This window comes from Trachurus japonicus, chromosome 16 (genome assembly GCF_045865225.1).
Source record: "Trachurus japonicus isolate A0001 chromosome 16, Traja_1.0".
Taxonomy (NCBI): Eukaryota; Metazoa; Chordata; class Actinopteri; order Carangiformes; family Carangidae; genus Trachurus; species Trachurus japonicus.
Genome location: NC_140922.1, coordinates 36,159,659 through 36,182,408, shown reverse-complemented (window position 1 = coordinate 36,182,408; position 22,750 = coordinate 36,159,659). Strand labels below are relative to the sequence as shown.

The 22,750-nt window shown below is 40.1% G+C and overlaps 1 protein-coding gene across 1 annotated transcript; it reads right to left on the bottom strand.

Moving 5' to 3' along the window:
• Positions 1-906: 906 nt before the first annotated feature.
• On the bottom strand, positions 907-20,901 carry mtx1a (metaxin 1a). Its single transcript, XM_085803191.1, has 8 exons — positions 20,773-20,901; positions 9,276-9,345; positions 9,035-9,114; positions 6,872-6,964; positions 6,589-6,771; positions 4,455-4,531; positions 4,117-4,274; positions 907-1,222 (listed from the first exon to the last, which is right to left on the bottom strand). The coding sequence occupies exons 1-8, from the start codon at positions 20,851-20,853 to the stop codon at positions 990-992; spliced, it is 975 nt and encodes a 324-aa protein (XP_085659317.1). The 5' UTR covers positions 20,854-20,901; the 3' UTR covers positions 907-989.
• Between the last annotated feature and the right edge of the window lie 1,849 nt (positions 20,902-22,750).

Genomic DNA, 22,750 nt, shown 5'->3' with positions numbered 1-22,750 from the left:
CACACAATGAGATGCCAGTTCTCTAATCGATATCTTTATTGATCCCCTATGAGCTGAGCCAGTTGGATTAACATGAAGTCACACGTCTTAAAGGGATAGTTCAACATGTAGTCACATTGGCCCATTGCCATAACCCCTATAGTCATAGCAGTAGGTTCGTTACCTTTAATTGTCGGTGCAAGCTGTTTTTAGAACGGCGGAGCAGAGCCGTGAGCTGCTCAGAGCTACGCTACGGAGGCTCATTATGGGATTTCTTGGTTTCTCTCATCAAACTCATCAAATACACAATCCAACAACTCCACAACGCTCTGGTGGACAAGTTGTGAGCTGCACATTCACCACACTATGAGATAATAACACAACGTTACCACACAGAGTTGTTTTAGAGGGAAATACAGAGACTGTTGATGAAAAACTGTCCCTGAAGGCAACGCGCATCAGTGGTTTTGCATGAATTTCCCTCTAAAACAACTCTGTCTGGTAATGTTGTGTTATTATCTCATAGCGTGGTGAATGTGCAGCTCACAACTTGTCCACCAGAGCGTTGTGTAGTTGTTGGATTGTGTATTTGATGAGTTTGATGATGAGGGAAACCAAGAAATCCCATAATGAGCCTCCATACGTAGCGTAGCTCTGAGCAGCTCACGGCTCTGCTCCGCCGTTCTAAAAACATCTTGCACCGACAATTAAAGGTAACGAACCTACTGCTGCTACGACTACAGGGATTATTATGGCAATGGGCGGAATTTGCCAAAAATGTTGAACTATCCCTTTAAAGAAAACACACAGACAGATGTTTACTGGTTCACTTATTGTTTCTGTGATGTCACCGACACTCCAACACCTCTGGGATGTGCAGTGCTGTGCCGATGATTTTTATTTTATTTTGAAAATCGTCTCTTTTTTCGTGACTTCCTTCCTTTGGTGACAGTGCAGCTGAATGTGTCCGTACAGAGCGTTGCCGTGGGCGACCGCGGCGTCGGCCACGCTCAGCCGTCTCCCTCCTCGTCCTCGGCGTCGAGCGGCTGCATGTCGGGCGGCTCCTCCAGCGCCTCCTGCTGGGCGTGCTGGATGGACACCATGCCGGTCAGCAGCGCGTAGCTCAGCATGGCGCCCAACGCCACCAGCGCCGACAGCAGCTGCTTCCTCAGCTTGTTGGGGACGTGGTCGAAGTCCCCGGCCTCGGGCTGGTGGGGGGACGACGACTTCTGACCGCCGCTCTCTGAGGACGACAAGGTGGAGGACGGGTCAAACACCTGCACTTTATTGTGAAAGGGGAAAGGCCCACTTCCTCTCTAGGGTTCAGACTCAAGATCACGCTGCAAAAACTCAAAATTTTACCAAGAATATTTGTCTTATTTCTAGTCAAAACTAATCTCTGTTCACTTTAAATAAGACTAAAACGTAAAAATGAACTTGTTTTTTGATAATTTTCATTTGTTTCAAACTAATTTTCACTTGAAATAAGTAGAAAAATCTGCCAGTGAAAGCAAGTTTTTTGTGTTTGTAATAAGGAAGAAAAACTTGCTCCACTATCAGATTTTTCTACTTATTTCAAGTGAAAATCTGCTTGAAAGAAGTAAAAAGTGTCTAAAAACAAGCTGCTTTTTAATGTGATGAGTCTTATTTTAAGTAGAATGAGATTTGTTTTGACTAGAAATAAGACAAATATTCTTGGTAAGACTTTGAGTTTTTGCAGTGTGCACTTTATTGTGAAAGGGGAAAGGCCCACTTCCTCTCTAGGGTTCAGACTCAAGATCACACTGCAAAAACTCAAAGTCTTTCCAAGAATATTTGTCTTCTTTCTTGTCAAAATGTCTCATTTCTAGTCAAAACTAATCTCTGTCCACTTTAAATAAGACTAAAACTACTTATTTCAAGTGAAAATCTGCTTGAAAGAAGTAAAAATGAAGTAAAAAGAAGTAAAAATGAAGTAAAAAGAAGTCAAAATGAAGTAAAAAGAAGTAAAAATGTCTTAGAAACAAGCTGTGATGAGTCTTATTTTAAGTAGAATGAGATTTGTTTTGACTAGAAATAAGAGAAACATTCTTGGTAAGATTTTGAGTTTCTGCAGTGTGCACTTTATTGTGAAAGGGGAAAGGCCCACTTCCTCTCTAGGGTTCAGACTCAAGATCACACTGCAAAAACTCAAAATCTTTCCAAGAATATTTGTCACTAAAACCTAAAAATGAACTTGTTTTTAGATCATTTTCACTTGTTTCAAACTAATTTTCACTTGAAATAAGTAGAAAAATCTGCCAGTGAAAGCAAGTTTTTTGTGCTTGTAATAAGAAAGAAAAACTTGCTCCACTATCAGATTTTTCTACTTATTTCAGGTGAAAATCTGCTTAAAAGAAGCAAAAAGTGTCTAAGAACAAGCTGCTTTTAATGTGATGAGTCTTATTTTAAGTAGAATGAGATTAGTTTTGACTAGAAGTAAGACAAATATTCTTGGTAAGACTTTGTGAAAGGGGAAAGGCCCACTTCCTCTCTAGGGTTCAGACTCAAGATCACGCTGCAAAAACTCAAAATTTTACCAAGAATATTTGTCTCATTTCTAGTCAAAACTAACCTCTGTCCACTTTAAATCAGACTAAAACCTAAAAATTAACTTGTTTTTAGATCATTTTCACTTGTTTCAAACTAATTTTCACTTGAAATAAGTAGAAAAATCTGCCAGTGAAAGGAAGTTTTTTGTGCTTGTAATAAGAAAGAAAAACTTGCTCCACTATCAGATTTTTCTACTTATTTCAAGTGAAAATCTGCTTGAAAGAAGTAAAAAGTGTCTAAATTATCTATAACTATGTATGTATATGTATAAATATAATTATTTTAGGTATAATGAGATTTGTTTTGACTAGAAATAAGACAAATATTCTTGGTAAGATTTTGAGTTTTTGCAGTGCAGCTTCTGTTCTGGCAACACAGACAGTGGAGAGGAGCTCTAATGCAGCTCAGTGGGGTGAACGATACACGAGACTGAGTTCAGGAGAACCAGACGATATTTCAACTTTACTTTTAAGAAAACTACAATGACTGAATCTATGACTGGACTAACAGACTTTTCTATTTAACTGAGTCACAAAACAATGCAGGTGCATTTCGAAATGTCTGATAACTTTGCATGCATGACCTAAGCTCCAGCTTTTAACTGTTGGTCCTCTTTCCACAAACTGAGTATATAGGACGAATCTCCTTGTTGTTTACAACTACTTCCTGGTAGAAAACCAGCATGAGAACAATAGTGACGGACGAGAGTTTCACTATATTTATCTAATTTTTCATGTCACTATATCACCGTTTAGACTAATCTGATGTTTGTAAAGTTTATAAAACCAATGATTGGACAAACATTACTATTTACGTGTGCACATTTTTGTAATTAGTCATGGTTATCATAGATTAGCCGGGCTAACGGTTAGCTACCTGTTTAACTTTAATAACTCAGTGACTCAATAAACGCTCCATGAAAAAAATATTTTCTCCAGCGGATATCTGAGTTCCAACATGACTGAGCTAACTGGAGTAGTTTCATGTGGTGTCCCACAACGGGAGGGTTTTAACAGCTGACGTCCTGCTGTTAGCTTAGCTACCGCTGTTAGCTTAGCTAAGTTACAGCCGTTAGCTTAGCTGCTGCCGTTAGAGTTTCTGAATCTCAATGGGATTATTCCTGGTTAAATAAAGGTTAAATAAAAATAAATAAAAATAAAGCTTTGCTACTGCCGTTAACTTTGCTACTGCTGTTAGCTTAGCTTCCGCCGTTAGCTTAGCTACCGTTAGCTTAGCTACCGTTAGCTGTCCCTGTCAGCTGAGCCACTGATGCTTTCTAGACACTGTGATTCCCCCAAACTGAATAAATACAACACATAGCAACACAAAACACACACACAGAAATAGTAATGTTTCTTCAATCATTTCAGATTTGTCTAAACGGTGATAGGGCGTGAAAAATATGATATATAGCTAAACTCTCGTTCGTACGTTACTACTGTTCTCGTTCAGATTACGTGCTGGTTTTCTACCAGGAAGTAGTTGAGATTCGGTCTATTAACGTTGTGTTTTAGTTTCATTTTATTAATCAGGGGTCAGGGGGTCAGAGGTCAGGGGTCGTCTCACCTCTTCCGTCCCGGGGGAAGTAGAGCTGCAGGATGTTGGAGCAGAAGAGGTTGAGGTTCTCCAGAGACTTGAGGTGCTGCTGCAGCTTCATGTTGGGCAGTTTGGACCTGAGCACCGGAGCCAGGTGACCGAACACGTAGGCATCCAGGGAGGAGGGGCTACACACACACACACACACACACACACACACACACACACACACACACACACACAGATACACACACACAGATACACAGAGATACACACAGATACAGTTAGTACACGTTTTCCAATCATCTGTGAGTTTTTTAAATGTTTTTATGTGTGTGTGTGTGTGTTTGACTCTGACGTGAACTTACGAGTCTCCGAAGAAGAACTTGTGTGAGCCGAGTCTCTGGGACAGAAGGTTCATACACTCTGCAGCGTCACGGTACAGCTGCAACACACACACACACACACACACACACACACACACACACACACACACACACACAGTTAATAAGTTAATAACTCTGACTGTAAGTGTGTTTTACCAGTTTCCAGCTGTTGATCCACTTTTTCCTCCGACTGCACACGTTCCACTGAAACCATGGAAACATACAATCTATCTACTGAAACCATCGGGGAAGGACCAATAAAAGATGCTAATCGTTGTTTTAATTGTAATAATGATCAGAATTAAAATAAACTGACTAAATAAAAGACATGAGACGTTTCATTCAGTGTGTAATGGATCTATATAATGTGTTAGTTTCACTTTATGAATTGAGTTACAGACATAAATAAACTTTCATGATATCCTGATGCACCTGTAGATTGGAAATAGTAGCAGTGATTGGTAGCCTATGTGCACTAATTAACTGAACAATTTTAATTGTAATCGCGATTAATTTATCAATAAATTACATTTTTTTCTGCTTAAGACTGAAGCTTATCATCAAATTAATGTAGAATAAACACAAAGAAAGTATATTTAAATTCAAAGACTATTTTTAATGGCTTTCTCCAAAGTACAGATTTCCAACAACGCTAAACGGAGCACTTAACGGAGCTGTGCGCCGTGGATGTAGCTACATGAAAACACAAGCCCGTCACACCAAACTTCCCTCTGTAAATTAAATTGACTGTAGACCGATCGGTTCATTGTAAAACATTAATTTATTGATGTAAATGTGGTGCTTTCTGTCCGTAACAGAGCCCCAAAGCAACGATTCGGGCGGTAGCTAAGCTAACGGCGGTAGCTAAGCTAACGGCAGCAGCTAAGCTAACAGCAGGACGTCAGCTGTTAAAACCCTCCCGTTGTGGGACACCACATGAAACTACTCCAGTTAGCTCAGTCATGTTGGAACTCAGATATCCGCTGGAGAAAATATTTTTTCATGGAGCGTTTATTGAGTCACTGAGTTATTAAAGTTAAACAGGTAGCTAACCGTTAGCCCAGCTAATCTATGATAACCATGACTAATTACAAAAATGTGCACACAGAAATAGTAATGTTTGTCCAATCATTGGTTTTATAAACTTTACAAACATCAGATTAGTCTAAACGGTGATATAGTGACATGAAAAATTAGATAAATATAGTGAAACTCTCGTCCGTCACTATTGTTCTCATGTTGGTTTTCTACCAGGAAGTAGTTGTAAACAACAAGGAGATTCGTCCTATAGGGGCTAGAGAAATAAACTCTAAAAAGGAACTGCAGTCAGCCACTGGCTGGTCTGTGTTTTTGTTTTACACACCAAACTCATTTTTACCGCCATCGGCGCTTGGCGGGGGTTAGTTAATTCTACGCCCTGTCAGTAGAATCAGAGTGAACCATGAGTGAGTTCATCCTGGTAGGAAACATGCTACTGATCTACAGTCTCATAGGTCTGGGTCGGGTCAGACTGTCTACATCCCTCAACCACGGAACCACGGAAACCATGGAAACGCTGACAGGAGACTCTGAACGGGGTAAATACAGGAATCTTCAAGTTAATTCTAAAACCTTTTTAAGACTTTTTCCTCACCGCCACTTCAAGCTGTGACCATTTACATCCGTGACACTTTTAACTTGACAGTTTTAGTTTGTGATAAAGACTATAGACCACTATGATACAACAGAATTAAAAATAGGCTGGGATAACAAATCAAAGGCAAAGTTTATCCAAAAAAAACCATTCTTTTCTTTTTTACATACCGGTTTATCTTTGTTTTTCATAAAATGAATAAATTCACACACTTTTACAATGTTTTTTAGGACTCAAACTCTTGGACAGCTGGTTCAGAAAAAATACCTTCAAAATTTAAGACTTTATAGAGTCGTGAAAAGACTTTTTAATACTTTTTAAGGGTCTTCATTTTCCCAAAATTGATGTATCACCTTTAGTACTTTTCAAGACATGCTACTGATCTACAGTCTGACAGGTCGGGTCGGGGTCAGAGTGTCTACATCCCAGAACCACGGAAACACAGAAACGCTCCAGTGAAACCATGGAAACCAGTGATCTCACCTCCTTCTCCAGCTCGTCCCCGGCCTCCAGCCCCTCGTCCCCCCTCAGCAGCCGTAGCTTCTCCAGCTGAACTCCTCTCATGCGTCCGGGCAGGAACAGGTTGAGGGGGAACGGCATGTGTTCAGCAAACCAGCGCCGAGTCACCTCCACGTAGTTCTTAGGCTCCACCCAGAACGTGTAGATCTGAACAACCATGAGAACGTTGGACACCGCCAACAGCTGACTGACTGGGTGTGTGTGTAACTGTGAGTGTGTGTGTGTGTGTGTGTGTGTGTGTTCTGACCAGAGCAGGAACCAGCTTCTCCTCCATCAGGGAGATGAAGGCCAGACTGTCGGCCCCCTCCTTCGCCGACAGGTCGTAGTCCGCATTGTACTTCTGAAACACACACACACAGATTGATATATAAAAATAGTTAAAAACGTAAAGGTGAAATCCTGCGATCTGATTGGTTGTTAACCGTGGTATAATGAGCAGTTACCACGGCTACTATTCTAAAGCCTTATCACAGCGTAGGCTATCACTCCGCCTCAGGCACGTATGACTGGTATGAATGGAAGTTGTTGTCATGTATCCATGACAACGGACTGTCGCAGTCCGTAGCAACAGACAGTCGATGTTTTTACGATGTTAAAAATGTAGTAAAGTAGTGTAATTGACATGTTGAAGGTGAACTTTGACCTCCAGAGGGTTAACAATGGTAGAGGGGACTGAGCAGTGACAGAGCTACTTGGAGCTAAACGTCTGGACAGCTGGGAACAGAAAACTACATGTCCTCTTTCATATTGTCATTATTGGTAACCGGTTTATAAAAGCTATATATCACTCCAGTCTGTGGTCTATGCTCATTATACCACTCTAAGGGGCTAAAGGCTAATGCTAAGCTAACAGTGGTCTCTGCTCATTCTACCACTCTAAGGGGGAACAACGCCCCTTAGAGTGGTAGAATGAGGATAGACCACGGCCTGGAGGGATATATTGCTTAAATATAAAACGCATCTTTCTTAGAGATGTTCATCTAAAAGCTAAAAATCCCAGAGGTCTCTGACGGTCCCTTTTTGTGGACGTTTATAGATGACTAGTGATGTCACCATTATACATTTTCTTGGTACGTTTATTCGGCAGAGAAATAATCACGGTGTTACGATTATCACGATTATTCTGCATTAATTAATTTAACAACACTATGAATGTGTAAAATCAAATATAGTCAGAATATAATTACATTACTCATTGTTTACACAAAATATTTCAAGTATCTATTAATATATGACCAAGTATCAATCCCCACGATGAATTAATTGTGCCGTTTAATACCACGATTAATTGTGAAAACAAGTAATCGTGACATATATGCTCATATTAAACCCAAAAAAGACTCCTTTCTAACCCGAATATCTGGTCATGTATACGCCTATTGGGATATACCCATTGAAAGGAATATTAATTTGTGTTCTGCACATGATGGAATGTAGGTATTTTGACCTACAGGAGCTACCGTACCTGTAAATATTGAAGACAGGCGTAGCTACAGGTGTTTAATCAGTAATTAATTAATTGTTTTAGAGGGAAATTCATGTAAAACCACTGATGCACGTTGCCTTCAGGGACAGTTTTTCATCATCAGTCTCTGTATTTCCCTCTACAACAACTCTGTGTGGTAACGTTGTGTTATTATCTCATAGCGTGGTGAATGTGCAGCTCACAACTTGTCCACCAGAGCGTTGTGGAGTTGTTGGATTGTGTATTTGATGAGTTTGATGAGGGAAACCAAGAAATCCCATAATGAGCCTCCGTAGCGTAGCTCTGAGCAGCTCACGGCTCTGCTCCACCGTTCTAAAAACAGCTTGCACCGACAATTAAAGGTAACGAACCTACTGCTATGACTATAGGGATTATGGTGATGGGGCAGTTTGACTAAATGTTGAACTATCCCTTCAACCCGAATATTGACTGCATGTAAAGGTACTGTACGTCTATATTTCTAATAGATTTTTTATGATTTATGTTTTTATTTTTATCTACTGTAACTATGTAGCTATACTGCTTTATAAATAAAGTTGAACTGAATTGAACTGAATTGACTTGTCTGTGGTCTGGTCTCCTTCCTCAGCAGCTCGTCTGTCTCTGTGGTTTCTCCTGAAGGCCCCGACCACCGGGCATGCTGGGTAATGGCTTCCAGCTGTCTGTGTGTGTGTGTGTGTGTGTGTGTGTACTTCCTGCAGCCAGAGTACCAGAGTATCAGAGTACTCCCCTGTAAGTAATCAGATTACTTCCTGTGTCCTCTGGCTCTGGGCTTTATGGACCGTCAGGAATGTGTCGGCTGCTTCCCGGTGTTTATGAGAGTTTCCACTCGGCTGCACACACACACACACACACACACACACACACACACACACACACACACACACACACACACACACACACACACACACACACAGTTTTTACCTGTTTCCTCAGGTGGATGATGATGTCAGAGACTCTGGACAAAGTCTCTTTCTGATTGGTCCTCAGAGCAGGAAGAGCTCCTAGAGACAGGAAGAGAGAGATGAGGAGGAGGAGGGGGAGGAGGAGGAGAGAGGAAGAGGAGGAAGAAGTAGAAGAGGAGGAGGAGGAGGAGAGAGGAAGAGGATGAAGAAGTAGAAGAGGAGGAGATGAAGAAGAGGATGAAGAGCAGCAGCAGTCTCACCACTAGGACTCCTCCAGGGGTTACAGATCTTCCTCAGTTTGAGAGGAGCTCCAGCAAACTGAGCGTAGGCCTGAAGACAGAGAGACAGAGAGGTGTTATATTATATTTTACACCATAGATAGAGACACGTAGATGCAGCATCCAGGCTTCTCAGCGTACGTCAACACGGCGGCCATCTTGGTCAGGGCTTTCTGACCATAGACATATAAACCTCTGACCAGCAGTCAGACCCTGTCAGGGTTTCCCCCAGTGTATTATAAGCCTGGAGGGCCGCCAGGCCTTACTTGCCCCCCCGCCAGGCTAAGCATCGTTTATTTTATTTATTTTATCAGTTTTTATACTCAATAAACACGTGATCAGGTGTCTTTTTCATCACCTGACAACGTCACAACTTCGTCGCGCATAACGGGACACGTCACGGACATCCTGCTCCTCAGACAATAGACAGCATCAGACCGCTGCTTCACCAGCTGACCGAGAGGAACGCACCGAGAGGAACGCACCGAGTCCACGTTAACGTGAGCGGAGCCCATGGATGTATTATATTAGGCCGAACCAAGGCTCCAAGAGGCTCAGTCAGCTGCTGTAGCGGCTGTTAGCTGTTAGCTGGTAGCTGGTAGCTGGTAGCTGTTAGCTGTTAGCTGTTAGCTGTTAGCTGGTAGCTGTTAGCACGTCGTCCCCTGCAGCGTCAGAGCTCCGGACTCCTGTGAGCCGCGGGGCTTTGACCTGATGTGAAAATGATCCATTGTTTCATTTTCAGCTCGTAAAGTTCGCGATCACACACGTTTGTTTTCTCTGGTCCAAACAGTAAATCCGCGAGTGTCACGTTTCCATGACGACTGACTGTAAAAAGAGCGTGGTACGTCATTACGTGACTCCAAATCTTTTACAGTCTATGCTCCAGATGTAAAAAATCTTGGAGAATAAAAAAAAAAAAAATCTGAGAAATAAAGCTAAAGGAGACACCAGGCAGTTGTTCTTTTTAGTTTTTAATGCAAACAGTTGATGCTATTTATTTAAATATTATTATTTATTTATTTTTGTGGTTATTGAACAGCATTTCAAGAGTGCCTTTCTGTAAGACTCTGCTATAGCTGGTGTTTAATATGTTACATAAATGTCTTATAATAACAGATGTTTATGATAATAAACTACCAATCAAACTACTAATCAACTTTTAACATGGATCCTAAGGCCTTATGGAATCACACCTTATAAATGCTACTGCTCCATTAATGAATCTGTTACCTACAGGGCCCTGCCATCGGTCAGGGTCAGGCCCCTGTCACAAAAAACATGCTTGGGCACCGGTGGCCCGCCGATGGGCCGCCGGTGCCACCCTACCACCGGGCTTAACAAGTTTTCTGGGGGAAACCCTGCCTGTAGAACACATTTCAGTGTATGTGTGCATGTGGGTGTGTGTCTGAGTATGGAAGTGTATGTTTAATATAAAAAATAAAATCATAAATATCTGTCTGACATTTATAATAAACCAAACGGCTTGAGAATGGGTTGAATATTCAGTGAGTTGTGGTGATGTTAATGGTTGATAGACCTCTAATGCAGGAAGTAGACACGGCTTCCCGCTGACCAAGATGGCCGCCACGTTGACGTATCGTTCCAATGGACCTTCATGACTTGATATATGTATAAATATGTATTTGTTAGCTTTATGTTGGAGGCTCCTGCCATAAGCTTTAAGTAGCTTCTTGGGAGACCTGGCGCTTCACACATTAGCCTTCTTCCTTTTCTGTTTTGCCTACAATTATCATGTGTGTTGTGTAAAATAAAATACTGATACTGAAAAATACTGATACAGCAGCGTCAGAGGAGGCTTCTATATCTATGTTTTACACCACAGGTCGCCATCAGATCAGATTAAACAGTTAAAACCTGAAAGACTCATTCTGGATGGAAACTGTCTCCGTGGAAACATGCTGTTCTGGGAACCAATCAGGTACTGACACTGTTGTTTACATGTAGCTAGTGAGTGTGTGGTGTCTACTCTGTAGCTCCTCCCGGCTGCAGTGAGTGAGTCAGTCGTCCCGCAGCAGAAATCAAACGCCTCCTCTGAGTCGAACTTCACTCAGTTTTACAACCAGGAAAAATGAGAAAGAATTTCCTCATAAATCTGAAGCAGCAGCCATGAAGTCGTTTGTTCCACAGAGGGAGGGAGCGCACACACACACACACACACACACACACACACACACACACACACACACACACACACACACACACACACACACACACACAACCACACACACTTACTCTCACACACACACACAGACACACACACACACACACAGCTGCAGTGAGTGAACTCAGAGCTGCTGAAAGCCGCTCAACAGTTTTAACCTCTGACTTCTGACCTGTTGAAGCAGAACATGGGGGTCAGCGATGATGTCAGCGGTGATGTCATTGCTGTGATGTCAGCTGTGATGATGTCAGTGGTGATGTCAGCGGTGATGATGTCAGTGCTGTGTTGACCTGAATCAACCCGAGGAAGCTGGTTTTAAAGCCCCTGTATACAGGTAATACTCAGAAAATTAGAATGTCGTGAAAAAGTTCATTCATTGAAGCAGTAATTCAGGCAAATGTGGGCCCAACCAAGTACTGAGTACACAAAATGATTATACTTTTCTGATGGCTGACATTTCATTTATTTAAACTCATTTTTCTGTTTATTTCATGTGATATTCAAATTTTTTGAGACTCTGATTTTGGGGTTTTCATAAGCTGTAAGCCATAATAATCAAAATTCTAACAAATAAAAGCTTGACATATCTTGCAATGCCTGTTATGAGTCTAAATAATATATTTTTAAGTTGAATTACTTAAATGAATGAACTTTTTCACGATATTCTAATTTTCTGAGTATTACCTGTATGTAGGAATTCCCTCCATCTAGCGGTGCGGTTGCATATCTGAACGTATTCTAATCTTGATGTTGCATTCAGGTGAAATCGGGCAGACGTCAGACAGACAACAGCCGCTGCATGTAACAGGATAAACAAGCGTCTATAGGTTTTTAGTTTTGAATGCAGTGATTATTTTATAGTTTTGCACTGCTTTATCTGTCTAATTTTAAACTTTAAAGTGAAAACAAACCTGTTTTTTCTTCTTTTTTTTTAATGTATCGGCTATAAAATTTTAAGTCAATCCAAAGTTGAGGCTTATTTACATTCATCGAAACAGATTTCTGTCATTTTAACAACTCAGACTTGAAGTTTAAAGGTATAGTACGTAGGAATTCCCCCCATCTAGCGGTGCGGTTGCATATCTGAACGTATTTTTCATGTTGCATTCACCTGAAATGGGGCAGACGTCAGACAGACAACAGACGCTGCATGTAACAGGATAAACAAGCCTACACTTCTTTCTTTCAGTTCATCAACTGGTCTGTCAACATGTGAATCAAACCCACGATCTTCAGGTCAAGACAGAATTGATCTGACAGGCACTGATATGGAGGAGCTGTAACTACATAAAGTTACTTGTGTGTGTTTATAAACGTGTTAACGAGCGCCAGGTGGATTGTTTATGAACCTTAACAAGCTCTGGCCTGAGAATCAGAGGTTACGGCAACTTGAGGTGGTTGTCAATGACGATAGAGGCCCCCCAGGCTGAGACAGACAGAAACGTGGAGAAAAAGAGCGATTTTCTGCCTCTGCATCGGTCTCGCATTTAGGCTTACTGTGACAAAACGGTAACTCCTATCAGAAGAAGAAGCAGACCATCATCGCTGTAAGGACTTCCTGAACGATTTGGTGTGATTTTGGTGTTTCTACAGTAAATATTTTGGAGACACTTGCGAGTTTAAAACAGAGGTCCGTTCTGCTTCTCTCAGAAAATATTTGTATTGGAGTCAATGAGTAGCAGAGACAGACGTGGCCGCACTTAGAGGCTGACAATTCAAATTCTGTAAATCTCTCTGATATTTTGAGCACATGGTGAGAGACAGAACAAGTTTCTCTACAAATGTGGAAAAAATCATGTGTGTAGAGTGTAAATTGTGTCCAGGAGGAGTGTGGAAAGAGAAAAAATCTGGACCGATGATGTCACGCACTCTGACACGAACATTCCGTGCAATAGAGAGCCAAAGTGGAAGCAGGAAGTAACGTCGCCATGGGACCTCAATTCAGAAAAAATCTCCATGTAAGTTAATGGGAGTCAAAGTTTTATTTCGTGATCTGATTGATTGATGTCATGATAAAACTCTCTGACCTCTACCTGTTTAAAACATCAACAAACTAGAATCTGCGCTGCAAACTAGAATCTGTAAGCTGGATGTCACGGTTTTCCCAACATTTTTACAGACTGGACCTTTAAAACTGGTGGAAAAAGGGGGCAGAATGTGTCTCCTTTAATGGGATTGGTTTACTTTCTTTCTCTGACACAGACAGACGCAGCCTGGGTCGTCAGGGCAACGGGAGGCCGTAAACAGGAAGTGGTTTACAGTAAACCAGGACCAGGTGGACAGACAGACAGAGGAGCTTCTGTGGGACGTTTCCACGGCAGCAGCAGCAGCCGTTTCCACGGCAGCAGCAGCTCTTGGAAAAAGCAGCAGATCATCAGTGTTTTTTCCGACCGCTGTGCGAGGAGGAGAGCCGTCATTACCCAGAGTGCACTGCTGCCGCGGCCTCAGATCTCCGTCCAACACCAACATGTTTCTGTCGGCTCTAATCAGCATCAGGAGCAGCGCTGCCCTGAGCGCGGTCTGCAGGCTGCACCGCTGCTGCTGCTGCTGTCACCATGACGCCCACCAACCACCACATACATCAGTCATGGAAACAACCAGCGCCGGTGGCCCCGGAGCATTGTGGGTGGTCGCCGTGACGACCTCGTCCCCCCCTCCCCCCTCTACTTAAAGACACGACGTCCTCAATTCTTCAGCCTGACCCACATGATGAGGAGTTTCACCAATAACTTGATTATCACTGTTATTATAATATATATTATAATAACAGCCGATATTAAACAACTAATCAACAACTGATTAATTATTCAATTTTTTTTTTAAAGGGATAGTTCAACATTTTGGCAAATTGGCCCATTGCCATAATCCCAATAGAGAATGTGAAGCTGACGTCACGCCGCTTTGCATTGTGGGAAGTCGGCGCCATCTTTGGAGGAACACAAACGTAAACAGAGAGCGGGGAAAACGGAGGAAAACGAGCAAGAAGAAAAAGAGAAAGAAAGAAAAAGAGATGAGGAAGACGAACAAAAAGAAAAAAGAAATGGAGAAGGGGAAGGGAAACGAAGGAGGAACGTATCGTGATAAACTCAAATTTAACGAGAAACAAAGGTACACAGAAAAACTACAACTTTTAACAATTAACGGTGTTGATCCCTAACTTACGTTTTGCCGTTAAGGGACTGGATTCAAGACTTTGGGGGACTTTTTTTTGGGAGACGTACGAGCAAGTGTTTACATCCGCGATCCTCCAAAGATGGCGCCCAACGTACCACAATGCAAAGCGGCGTGACGTAACTTAAAGCAGATATCAGTGGAATGTTTTTGTTAATATAAGTCCTAAATAGTCCTATTTTCCGTCAGCAATCACTTACATGAAGTATTTCAGCCTAAACACGAGTCTCTCCGTCACTCTGCTCTGCTGTAACCCGAGGAGAAAATTTTCCTTGTGGGATACAAGTGTTATCCAATGAGGGGAGAGAACGGCATGAAGGGCTGTGTGTGCAGCCAAGGGATGCGCGTGAATGTGGTGACGTAGCACGAGGACCAATTGATGCCTGACAAGGGCGGGGGCTGCTAACTCATGGTGCGTTCAAGGAAACTCGTACTTTGTGTTTTTCCTTCCTGTGAAGTCATACCAGTTCGATCTGGTACGAGTTCACGGGTCGGAAGTTACGAGTGGCCGTTATAGGGAACTTTCGCAGACAACAGGACGGTAAAAACACGAGCTACGGGTTACCTGGAACGCTACCAAGTCGTAGTTGTGACTTGAAGCTGTAACTTACGGTTTCAAAAGCCTGCCTTGAACACAGCATTAGCCGAAACGGCCGTGCCGATGATATCTGCTTTAACATTCTCTATAGTCATAGCAGTAGGTTCGTTACCTTTAATTGACGGTGCAAGCTATTTTTAGAACGGCGGAGCAGAGCCGTGAGCTGCTCAGAGCTACACTACGGAGGCTCATTATGGGATTTCTTGGTTTCAAACTCATCAAACTCATCAAATACACAATCCAACAACTCCACAACGCTCTGGTGGACAAGTTGTGAGCTGCACATTCACCACACTATGAGATAATAACACAACGTTACCACACAGAGTTGTTTTAGAGGGAAATTCATGCAAAACCACTGATGCACGTTGCCTTCAGGGACAGTTTTTCATCAACAGTCTCTGTATTTCCCTCTACAACAACTCTGTGTGGTAACGTTGTGTTATTATCTCATAGCGTGGTGAATGTGCAGCTCACAACTTGTCCACCAGAGCGTTGTGGAGTTGTTGGATTGTACACTGCAAAAACTCAAAATCTTACCAAGAATATTTGTCTTATTTCTAGTCAAAACAAACTCATTCTACTTAAAATAAGACTCATCACATAAAAAGCAGCTTGTTTTTAGTCTCTTTTTACTTCTTTCACGCAGATTTTCACTTGAAATAAGTAGAAAAATCTGATAGTGGAGCAAGTGGATTTTTTTTACTTATTTCAAGTGAAAATTTATTTGAAACAAGTGAAAATTATCTAAAAACAAGTTAGTTTTTAGGTGATGAGTCTTATTTTAAGTGGAAAGAGATTAGTTTTGACTAGAAATTAGACATTTTGACAGGAAATAAGACAATTATTCTTGGAAAGATTTTGAGTTTTTGCAGTGCACAATCCAACAACTCCACAACGCTCTGGTGGACAAGTTGTGAGCTGCACATTCACCACGCTATGAGATAATAACACAACGTTACCACACAGAGTTGTTTTAGAGGGAAATACAGAGACTGATGATGAAAAACTGTCCCTGAAGGCAACACGCATCAGTTGGTTTTGCATGAATTTCCCTCTAAAACAACTCTGTGTGGTAACGTTGTGTTATTATTATCTCATAGCGTTCTTATCTCGTACTCACAGTGTCTCTGAGCCACAATAATTACAGCCCAAATCCTGCATAGTTCTGCTTTAAAGAGCGTTCACAGCTGTCTGAGTGTGTGTGTGTGTGTGTGTGTGTGTGTGTGTGTGTGTGTGTGTGTGTGTGCGTGTGTGCGTGCATAGGAGTGGTTACAACTTGTAAAGCACTTTAGTGACACGTAAAACACAACAGTGAGTCTTTACAGGTTGTCAGACGGTGAAAGTTCTTCACATGCTGACTGTCTACCAGGAAACATCTGGATGTCTGGTCTGACTGCAGCTGATACAGGTGTGAAGTCACAGCAGTGTGTGTGTGTGTGTGTGTGTGTGTGTGTGTGTGTGTGTGTAGAGAGGCTCTGGCGCCACCTGGTGGTCGTATGAAGAACTATTCCAGCTCTCTGCAGCTCGTTTGAACCGGTTCAGAGAAACGACTGAAAAGATGCCGCATTATACTCTCAACTCAACTCTCAACTCAAAGTTTATTTCTATAGCACATTTAAAAACAACCTTGGTTGCCCAAAGTGCTGCACAACATACAGGTGCTAGCAGTATAAATAAAACAACAAAATCATCAAACATAGATTAACAGAAAAATAGGGCCGTAAAAACAGTTACTAAGATAAGATAAAACAATTAAAAGCTATACTAAACATTAAACATAAAAAGTCAGGGTGTCAGGGTGTCAAGGTGAGTTAAAAGCCAGAGAGAAGAGATAAGTCTTTAAAAGTGATTTAAAAAGCTCCAGAGTTTCAGCTGCTCTGATGTGGAGGGGTAACGTGTTCCACAATTTTGGGGCCACAACAGAAAATGCTCTGTCGCCCTTGCTCTTTAGTTTAGATCTGGGGCAAGCCAGCAGTAACTGGTTGCTTGACCTCAAGGCTCTAGCTGGAGCATGATGCTTAATGAGGTCAGATAAATAGAAAGGGGCTAGACCATTTAGGCTTTTAAAAACAAACAATAAAATTTTGAACTGCACCCTAAACTGGACAGGGAGCCAGTGAAGAGAGGCGATACTAACAAATTATTATTATTATTACATATTATTATTATATACTAACAAAAACAGATAGAACACTTTAGGTAAATATCATTTAATAGAGATATTTATAATTATTCAAACTGAATTCAATTATTACTCTGACAAAAACATCACATCTACAGAATGAAATGGCTTCCTAGTAGGGTTGCAAAATTCCGGGAATTTTCAAAGTTGGAAACTTTCCATGGGAATGAACGGGAATATATGGGAATTAATAGGAATATATGGGAATAAACGGGAATAAATCCGAAATTTACAAATTTGATTGGTGAGGGTGAGTAATATTTTACTCAACATTCATGTTTTTGTGGTTCAGTAAAATAACTGATTGTTCATACAAGAATTAAAACTTGATAAAGTTCTACTCATATGATACAGTTTATTTAAATTAATTACCCCCAATTTCCAGTTAATTCCCATTAATTCCCAATAATTCCCATACATTTCCATAATTCCCATGGAAAGTTTCCAATTTGGAATATTTCCAAAATTCCCCAGCTTAACTTCCCATGAAAAGTTTCTGGAAATTTTCCGGAAATTTACTGGAAATTTTCCACCCCTTTGCAACCCTACTTCCTATCCTGTCCTCTTGTCCTGTTTTGAATTTGAATTTAATAACTGAATTGAAAAATTAAAAAAAAAGACAAATCAGAATCTGGCAAGTTGGTAATTATCATACTGAGCTCATTCCTCTGTGTTAAGTACAATGTTAAAGGGCAATTTCAGGTAAATTCATTCAGCCTGGGGCTCTAGTTTCTAATATTTCTGCTCTAACAGAATGAATGAATGTCTAGATTTTCTGTTTAATGTCTCCTGTTCAGAGGAGAAAGGATGTGGCACGCTGACTCGTAGCCTTAGATGCAGGGAAGGATTTAATAAAATGTTGCTCGTTCAGACCAAAATAATAGTGTGACATTGAGCAGGAAGGAGGAGGAGGAGGAGGAGGAAAATAATCTGCAGTGGTCTGATGAAGAAACTAAATGTCTGGAGGAGATTTGGACAAAGACTGAATTTAAAGAAAAAGCTAGAAAGCAGAACCAGAAAGAACCAGTTGAATGAATTTAATAAAGTAAAGTAACTCACTACAACACCACAACATTAAGACACTAAATAAACTGAGACAGAGAGAAAGGAAAATATAACCACTGTTGTGTTTACTTCACTCTGAGTAACGCAGAGTAACGTAACGTATATCAGAGCTCCGACTTTCCGACTTGACGTCACAACAACATCAAAACATGGCGTCATGCCCTCGTCTTAAACGGTTAGAATTTAGACATTTTAAGTTCTTGGTGAGGTTTTAATGCATATTTTTGTGTATTATTGCAGTAGCCTGTATGAAATACGTTTATATTAAGCTGTGATTGTTGTATGGTGTGAAATTGTGTTCCTCGTATGTGACGGAAATAACGTTTAACTGTTATCAAGGCTGTAACATTATATGTGCACTCATCTGGAGTTAATTAGTAGGAAGGCTGAAAAGTACTGGTTACTTTCAGGTCTTTTTCTAAAATCCTATTGGACACAAGCTGTGTTTGTCTGTGAAGGAAACCCTAACCCCTAAAAGCAGCACATCAGTGCAGCTGAGCAGCAAAGAGTTCATTCTCACTGAGAATATGATATGATTAGCATGAAGAGCACTTTGTTTAGCTAGCACATGGGGTTTAATCATGGCTGTATATGAATAAAAACAGACCACAAAACAGTATTTTGACATTAATTTTTTTTTTTACTGTTGTATTGCTAATATTAAAATGATGAGAGAATAAATGACAATGGCAATATAAAAGTTATTCCCTCACAAATTGTTCCATTCATCCTATGTCACTGAAAGTCTTTTTCTTTTCAATCAATTTGAATATTTGACATCTGCACATGCAGTAATTCCTCCTCATCTAGACAAATCTATACTGTAACTGCATGCCATCTGATCAAAGCTGATGAATAAATAACACTATAGAACTTACATTTTTGATAATAATCCTTTTACTAGACATGAAATATATTGTATTTGTAGCATGTTGCAGCTGTCCCCGGTCTCCCTGCCTCTGTCCATCTGTGTGGACGTCATCAGACCTCACGTTAAACTGAAACTTCAGCGCCGGTTTAACGGAGACATGAGCAGCTGGACCAGGACCTCTGACCCGTTTCTGTCCGAACCCACACCAGAACCAGCGGACTAACACCCATAGATACAGCGGGGAAAATAAGTATTGAACATGTCAACATTTTTCTCAGAAAATATAGGCTAAATATATATAAATATTACACATAACTTAATTTATGGACATTAATGTTCGGATTTCTTTGTATGTGTGCATTACTTGGGTTGATGCCGACATCTGGTGAAAATTTCATGTCAATAGCTCTATTAGAAATATATTTTCTGAGAAAAATGTTGACGTGTTCAATACTTATTTTCCCCGCTGTATATATACTGACTATATACTCAGTATAGTACAGGTCAAAAGTTTGGACACACCTTCTCATTCAATGTGTTTCCTTTATTCTCACTGAAGGCACCAAAACTATGAATGAACACATGTGGAATTAAAAAAAAAAAAAAGTGTGAAATTAAAGAACTGAAAACACTTTTTCTTTTCTTCTTTGTCTTCTCTTTCTTCTTTTCTTCTTCCTCTCCTTCTTCCTCCTCCTCCTCTATCTCTGCCCCCACCAGTTCTAGTTTCTTCAGAGTAGCCCCCCTTTGCTCTGATTACTGCTTTGCACACTCCTGATGAGCTTCAAGAGGTGAACCTGACCTGAACATGGTTTTCACTTCACAGGTGTTGAGCCTTGTCAGGTTCATTAGTGGAATTTCACTGAGAATCTACAATGTAAATAGTCATGAAAATAAAGGAAATGCATCGAGTGTGTCCTAACTTTTGACCTGTACTGTATATACTGAGTATGTATGAAGAGTTCATTTGCAAAAGCAGAACAACAACTCCGTTTTTTAAAAAATTCTAGAATCTTCATTTTTTATTTTTTATTTACATAAGGTGATATCAGTCAAACCAAAGTTGAGTGACTTTGAGATGTAAAAAAAACAGACATATCTCAAAAAAATAAAGTTTTATTGAAAGCAACACTATGCAAAGAATAATTACAAAGCCTCAGCTCATTTTTTTTCAAAATGGCTCTTATCTGCTTTTGCAAATGAACTCAGTATAAACATCTATGACTGACTGACTGACTGACTGTCGGTACCGGCGCCGCTCTCTGACCCGCAGAGCAGCCGGGAACCGCGCGTCTCCGCCGGGGAAGACTCTGACCAACAGTCGGTCTACCGGTCCAGTCCGGTTCAGTCCAGTCTGGTCTGGTCCGGTTTGGTCCGGTTCGGTCCGGTTCAGTGTTAACGGGAACTCACCAGAACCACCAGACAGTCGGTGCTGACGGACGGCAGACCCCAGTCTCCTTCCCAGCAAAACAACTCGTCCGGCGCCGCCATCTTTCTACCGGAAGTGAACCCTTCACCCCGGAAGAGAAACTCCCGACGTCAGCGAAGCGTGCACCACCAAAATAAGAGCCTCTCTGTTTACAAGAGGCACAGCGATTTTTGTCAATGTGTAATTTCTTTCTTTCTTTCTTTCTTTCTTTCTTTCTTTCTTTCTTTCTTTCTTTCTTTCTTTTATTAAGACATACATACATACATACATACCGGTACATACATACATACATACATACACACACACACAACGTAGCTGCATATAATATCTTATTTCTATTTTAAACTAATACAATTTTGTTTTTTTGGATGACCATTTACATTTATGGATGTGATATTTTCCTTGTAAAATAAAAAGATTCAACAAAAACAAGTTTTTTTTCATCATAAGTGAACATACATACATACATACATACATACATACAAACAATAAACATACAATAAACAAATAAACAAAAAAATATATACACATAGAAAGGGCTATTCATATTATATTATAGGTATTATTAAATCATATAGTTGTTTGTAATAATTTATAATATTCCAAGGTTTTTATAGCTTTTCTGTCTTTCATATTTTGTAGTAGCTGCATATAATATATGATTTCTATTTTAAACTCATAAAATTTAGTTTTTTTGGATGACCATTTACATTTATGGATGTAATATTTTCCTTGTAAAATAAAAAGATTAAACAAAAACAAGTTTTTTTTTCATCATAAGTGAGAATTATATATCTTTTTTTTTTTAAGTTAAATCTTGATACCTGTCAAAAATGTAAACATGTCTTCTAGTTCTATCCAAAACAAATAGGTATAACGACATTCAAAAAAATTTGCGTATGTGTAATAGCTTACCCATCTGGTGAACTATTACGACAGAGATTTGGTATTTATTAGCATGTTGACCATGTTACCAACTATAATGGACAACTATAGCCTAATATTTTTCTTTTTTTTTCATCTATCAAACGTATTGAGTTTTCTGTCATTGGTAACACCAATGACAGTAACACCAATGACAAATATCTATAAAAGGCTAATTACACAAAATAGTGTCCAAGCTAGCTCAAAGCCAGCATGAGTCAGCACCTCAAAATCTATAAATTATACTTATTAAACAGTTTTTTTTCCATAAAAATATTTAATTATAGCGCAAATCAAAGTAACACCAATGACACAAAAAAAGAACCACATTGAAAAATGACATTTTAATTGGAAATATCTTACTTTTTACTCATGAAAGAGACACTCACAATGTATTGTCTTAAATGGCTCTTTTTCTTCTTCTTTCTGACCTTGGGAGTTCTCTTACATATTCTTAACCTTTCAAAATAATGGTCTGTGATATCAGTAACACCAATGACACCAAATCGAAGGACAGAATTCTATTGTTTGTTCGTTTGTTGTTAAATGGACAAGCATATATAAAAATTTTGGAAAAATAAAAAAATGTTATTTTCTAATGTTTCTGGGGTAGAATAACACAATTTCATGATTTTTTTCAAAATATGACCTTTATTTTTCATTTTAGAGTTTGTATCTCCCAAGATACATTGCCCGTTTAGGGTATAAATTTGCCATTTACCAATTTATCAAATATTTCATTTATGAACTTTTAAAACATATTATAAGCAATTAATTAGCCACTCTCTGTGGCTCTGTGTGTGTGCAAGTGTATGTGTGGAGGATCGGACCACTTGGTGCGGGATTCAAACCAGGGTCGCCTGCAATTAGGACTATAGCCTCAACACTGAGCTAAACACCACCCCACAACACATCATGTTTTGTTGCAGTCAGATGCTGTATCTATCACTGGATCTTTTACATAAGAATTCACTATACTACTCTAATCATGACCTGAACATCCTCCCTCTTTTACTGTCGTTCACTCCCTTTTCT